This window comes from Neophocaena asiaeorientalis, unplaced genomic scaffold, assembly GCF_003031525.2.
Source record: "Neophocaena asiaeorientalis asiaeorientalis breed wild unplaced genomic scaffold, Neophocaena_asiaeorientalis_V1.1 scaffold473, whole genome shotgun sequence".
Lineage (NCBI taxonomy): Eukaryota > Metazoa > Chordata > Mammalia > Artiodactyla > Phocoenidae > Neophocaena > Neophocaena asiaeorientalis.
The window spans coordinates 1,905,827-1,911,422 of NW_020174935.1; the positions used below are offsets into that span (position 1 = coordinate 1,905,827).

The window sequence follows — 5,596 nt, forward strand, 5'->3', positions numbered from 1 at the left end:
GGGGGGGGGGCGGGCTTCCCTGGTGGCGCAGTGGGTAAGAATCCGCCTGCCAATGCAGGGGACACGGGTTCGTGCCCCGGTCTGGGAAGATCTCACATGCCACGGAGCAACTAAGCCTGTGTGCCACAACTACTGAGCCTGTGCTCTAGAGCCCATGCTCCGCAACGAGAGATGCCACTGCAATGAGAAACCTGCGCACCGCAATGAAGAGTAGCCCCCGCTCGCCGCAACTAGAGAAAGTCCATGAGCAGCAACGAAGACCCAACACAGCCAAAAATAATAAATAAAAATAAATTTATAAAATAAATAAATAAGTAAATACTGGGGTCTCTGAATAACCTAAAACTTTCACAGACAGATGTCCTCTAGGCAAGCAAATATAGAAGAAAAAAAAAGTAACTCCTTAGGCAGTATTTTCTTTTGGAAAACACTGGGGGTCCAGATCACCGGGGGGCCAAGAGGGATGCTGAATGTTCTGGGAAACACCACTTGCTGGCTAGAGCCTAAGGCCTGGCCAGCAGGAGTAAAGCTGGGCTTGTCTGAGACTCAGAAGTGGCTAGGCTGGTGTTCGGAAGGAAGTGCCCAAGAAGCTGCATTCCAGAACACTCCCTGCACCTGACTCTAAGTCCTGTCCACTGTCAGGCATGATTCCAGAAAAAGGGGCTCTGGGTGTCCACTCCACGCTCACTAATAAAAGCCGCAGGTAAACTGGGAAAGAAAAACCTTCAGAGAAACCATCACGCACAGGTGTAGATGCTTTATCGGCCCCTTCTGCCTGGGGCCTTCTGACTCCTTGTCAGTCTTGCTTACCTGGTTAAAACGAAGACGTCGAGGAGGGAGGCAGCTGTCGTCAGGCGGTACCAGGTGGTGCCAATCCACCAGTAGAGGAGTCCGAAGAGCCGGCCTGGAAGAGGGCCCGTCAAGCCTAAGTGCCACGCTGAACCACTGGGCCTGTGTGTCTCCACCAGCGGTCCTCCCTGCCCCGACCCCAACCCTGATCGCCAGTGCACCTCCGTCCTGTCCCACGCTACCCAGGTCCTGTGATGCCACCTGCCTGCGCTGCCAACGCCCTCCGCCCAGCTTTCAAGCAAGGGTGCTCCCGTGGCTCCTGGCTCCCCATACTTATTCTGGAGCGAGCTATCCCTGGTGGTCCTACAGTCTCTTTCTAACAGGTTGGATACCCAACCGCAGAAAGATGGGTGAAAGTGACTGCCAGAGAGAATGGAAACAATCATGTACAGAGCAGCCAGCACTCACCTGGAGAAGTGACCACCATCCAGAAAAGAGAGCCCGCCCGAGAGACAGCGTTCCGTAGCCGCGACCCTGAACCCTGCTGGTCCGTCTCCGAGTAGCCTGCAGGGGAGGAGAGGAGACGCCCAGTCGTCCTCACTCTTTTTTTCTGGTGTGGAAGTGCCGTGCACCGCAGGGCCTGCGGAATCTTAGTTCCCCGACCAGGGATCGAACCCGTGCCCCCTGCAGTGGAAGTGCGGAGTCCTAACCACTGGACCGCCGCTGTCCTCACTCTTAAGAGCCTTGGGACATGGAGACTGTCAGTTGTCTGCTCCTCTAGACTGTGAGCTGAGACCGTGTGTCATTCTCCTTCACAGCCCCAAGTGACAGAGGCTGGCAGCTAGCAGGCCAGTAAACGCTGACGAAGCGAAGTGCTAGATTTCTGACATTTTATTTCCCTTGGACTCCTTGTCTGCTTCCTTCTCACCAGCAATCCCTCAAACCACTCAGAACTAGACTAAGGGAATCAAGCACCTCCTGCGTGTGAAGCTCCATGTTAAACACCTGCCGGAAATGAGTCAAATAAGGGAACTGGCCACAGGCGGCTCAAGGCCTCGTGGGGCCAGGCGATCGCATCCCAGCGCTATCGAGGGCCACCCCAGGCCCGGGTTCAGGGCACCATGGTGGTACAGCAGCAACACTCAGCTGGACACCATGCTCTCTCGAGCTGTCAGGGCGCCTTCCCCTACTTCCCGTCACCTCCCCAGCAGCCCGGGAACCCGGCGGAGCACCTCCCCGAGGCTGGGGAGGGAGGACGTCGCCTACCTACGTAGTCATCCTCGGAAGAGTAGCCCGAGGACGACCCGAGGAAGTCCTCGGACAGCTTGTTCTCCGGGAGCCCGTTGACTTTGCTGCTCTCAGTGCCACCTGTGTCTCTCCTCCTCACCCGCAGGTCCTCACCTGAGGAGGGAAGAACGTGGGGTTCTCCTGGGGCAGAGATGCTCCGAGGAGAGTGTTCCAGAGGGACTCGCGGGGACACCCCGAGGAGCATCTCTGATGGGCAGATGGAATCTACTCTTAGCCCCGCCCGAGCTCCCTTGGGTCAAGGGAGGGTGAACTAGGACCGGCTCCTCCGTCTCCGAGGCCTGGAGCAGCTACGTGGCTACTCCATCGTCTAAAGGGGCCTGGAAGTTCAGACACTCGGCTGCTCTCCCAAGGGTTTCCGAAGGTGGGGAACCCCTCTTCTGGCCCAGCAGCGGTTAGGAAACCCCCGGGGGGGATTTTGGACCATAAATCTCCAGAGGCAGCAGAGGCCCAGGAGAAAGGCTGTGGACACTCACTCCAGAAGGGGTCACCATGCAGCTGGTCATCGAGGATGGAGTTCCTGGTGAGAGAGGCAGCGATGGAGGCGGCCCGGGGGCTGCCAAAGTAGGACTCCCTGACCACAGACTCGCTGTAGTAGGAGGTGTGCCTGTCGGAGGAGGGGCCCAGCTGCGGCGCTGGGGAGAGGCGCTTCATGTTGCTGGATTTCCTCTTCAGGGTCCTGTGGGAGGTCAGCAGGAGGAGAGAGGCAGGAGCTGGCAGGTGAGCCCAGCCAGGAAAGCGAAAGCGGGGCTCTAGGCAGTGCTCTGCCCTCCTAAGGTGGGGGGGGGGGGGCCTGTGGCCTTGTTGCTAGGCAACTAACAACTCCCAACTGCTGACTGTCTACCGCGCAAAGCAGGTACTTTCTGTGCTCCCATTATCTCTAAATCTCACAAGCAGTTAGGCGAGATCATCAGTAAGCCATGGAGTCAGGATTCAAATCTAGGTCTCTAACTTCAAAGCCAAAGTGTTTTTTCATGCTTCCTCATGGATTAGTAATTTCTACAACCCACTGAAAACCCAGACAAACCCAACCTGGCCTTCTAGAGCTAGTCAAAGCCTCAGGGGCTGTCATCTGGGCCTCACATCTGCAAGGGGGCAGGGTGAGGCAGGCGCCTGCCTTAGCTCACATCCTGGTGCCCCTTGGACTTGTTCGTCTCCTCAGCTGCTTCGCTGGCCCTGAGGAGGCCCTACAGACAGTGGCACATGTGGGTGTGGGTCTGGGGAGGATGGCCAGACTGGCAGAGCCATCCACGGCACCATGGGTTCCTGTGAGCCCAGCTCTCGGTTTTGGGGTTTCCGGCCTGGCTTATTCTTGAAGCTGCCTCTCCCCACTTCCTGTTCTCTGAACATGAGGGCAGCAGCCCAGCTTACAGCACGGAGAGAAGAAACAGCACTGGGCCCTGGCATCCCCAGAGGTGTGAATGTCCCCTTTGACCAGACATGGGTATCTGACCTCTGCCCACAAAAGTCACAGGACGAAGAGGCTGCGCAGTGAACCGCCCAAGACATGTGCTCTGCAGGTCAGTGCGCTCCCACAGAGGCAGGTGGGGCTGGAAGTGGCGATCCCATACCTGAGAGGACTGTCTTTAAACAGGGTGCTCTGACTCCCCATCACCGAGCTCCCCCCACTGCTGCTGCTGCCGTCATCGTCACCCTGGGAGTAGCGTGTTAGGCGCTGGCTTCTTCGAGACATGATGAGGTGGGCGGGGGACCCTTCCCCTGAAGAGTCTTGGGAGAGAAAGGGCGCCATGTGAAGCGTGGGGCTGTTCTCAGCCCCTCTCCAGGGGAGGAGAAACAACGCACTGCCTCCGAGCCAATCCCCACCCCCCACCGGGATTCAACTGAAACAGCCTGAGATGTGGGTGACATGGGGCATTTATTAATTATCCCGGCCCCACCCACCCTGCTGCCCTCTGCCCTCTGCCTTGGGCAGCCTCTTTCATGGCACCTTCCACAGGATTTCCTAATTCTCAGTTTACTGGATGCGGAGGTCCGTGAGAGCTAGAATTGGGCCTTCTGCAGCCTTTGACGTGAGACAGAGCCTGTGGCACCTGATAGGTAGGCCACAGGTGCTAAATGAATGCCTTTCATCACTGCTGCCCTGCACCCGCTCTCCAGCCCAGCCATCTTACCGTGCTGCCCTGTCCCTAGAGCTGTGCCTGTTCTTGTTCTAGCTTGTTTCCCTTAGATGGGACGTGCTTTCCTTTCTTCATAGCTGTATTCACTGATTCAGAGCCGCAATCAAACTTTGACTCCAGAACACTTTTGCACGGTAACCCCTGCCTCCATCCTGATGGTGCCCGGATGCCGTATCCCATTAGCGATTATTGGGCTGCAACACCAGTGCATCTTGATACGATAACATACTTTGTTCAATGCCTCCTAGGTACCCGGCTCCTTACACACCCATTATAATCCAGGAAGGCATCGTTACCCCCACTGTACTGGGGGGAACCTGGGACACTGAAATGATCAGTAACCTGCCCACAGCCACCAGCCTGTAAGTGACAGTGGCAGAGTTTGAGCTCAACTCTCACAGGTTGCAGGGCCTGGGTCCTTCCACTCCACCGGGAGGTTTTCAAGTTGTTTCAGGAATATGTTGTTGTGTCCCCAACTAGAGTCTTTTACAGCCTCCAGTATGTTCAGAACAGGCTGCAGAGCGGTTACATTTGTTAACAAACTAACAAAACAGGCAGGTGGAGCGCCAGTGTGGGATTACCCTCAGTCCCTACCAGCCAGACCAGTCACTCACTACGTGGGGTGGAAAACCAAGGCTCTGGAATTGATAAGATTCAGAGGAGGCCAAGGTGAAAAGACATGGCAAAAGGGGGCATTCTACAACACAAGGAGGATTCATAAACCTTTCAGTTCTAGAAACCCAAGTTCAAAATCTCAGATGACCAGTATGAGCATGGCGCCTTTGCCAGCCTGTATTACAAAGTCACTGTAATGCTTCAGTCCTAGTACTTGTGACTTATCGCTTCCAATACTCCTCGTTGATACTTAAATTGCTAGTTCTCTGGACTGTGTGGTGGACATAGGCTCTAACACATCCCAACTCAGACTACAGAAACCAGGAGGTCTGGTTAGTCCAGTTGAAGAATTCTACAAAGTCGTCTTCTGCAAAACAAGCAGCCTCATGTCTTGGGTCTTATTGGTGTCTTCACAGGTAGGATGTCCACCTGGCATCCTTCCCTGGTTTTAGCCGATGGTGGTAAAGGGACCGACTGGTAGTAGCCACAGCAGGAAGTTGGCCTGGATCCTTTTCTATATTCCATTCCTTATAAGGTAATTCCACCCCTGCTACTGCCCTCCCCACCTGAAAGCTACAGATGCTCACACAGACTCCTCCTCTTAACCCTGCCCTGTAGAAGCTGATGAAGCTTTCGCCCTGGGGCGGGAACAAAGCAATGAGTTTAAACAGAACTCGAGCTACTGCCGGCAAGAATATAAATAAATATTTAGATGGAGGTGTGTGTGTGTGTGTATGTGTTTTGCGGGG

General features: G+C 55.3%; 1 protein-coding gene across 2 annotated transcripts in view; it reads right to left on the reverse strand.

Annotated features, from left to right (window-relative positions):
* SUN2 (Sad1 and UNC84 domain containing 2) overlaps nucleotides 1-5,596 on the reverse strand; it is a 17,969-nt gene that overhangs the window by 11,023 nt on the left and 1,350 nt on the right. For both annotated transcript variants that reach the window (XM_024761556.1, XM_024761555.1), the window contains exons 2-6: nucleotides 3,666-3,822; nucleotides 2,571-2,773; nucleotides 2,056-2,190; nucleotides 1,258-1,353; nucleotides 811-904 (exon numbers count right to left, since the gene is read on the reverse strand). In XM_024761556.1, coding sequence (XP_024617324.1) covers nucleotides 811-904; nucleotides 1,258-1,353; nucleotides 2,056-2,190; nucleotides 2,571-2,773; nucleotides 3,666-3,787 — 650 coding nt within the window. In that variant the 5' untranslated portion in view covers nucleotides 3,788-3,822. The remainder of the gene's footprint in view (nucleotides 1-810; nucleotides 905-1,257; nucleotides 1,354-2,055; nucleotides 2,191-2,570; nucleotides 2,774-3,665; nucleotides 3,823-5,596) is intronic.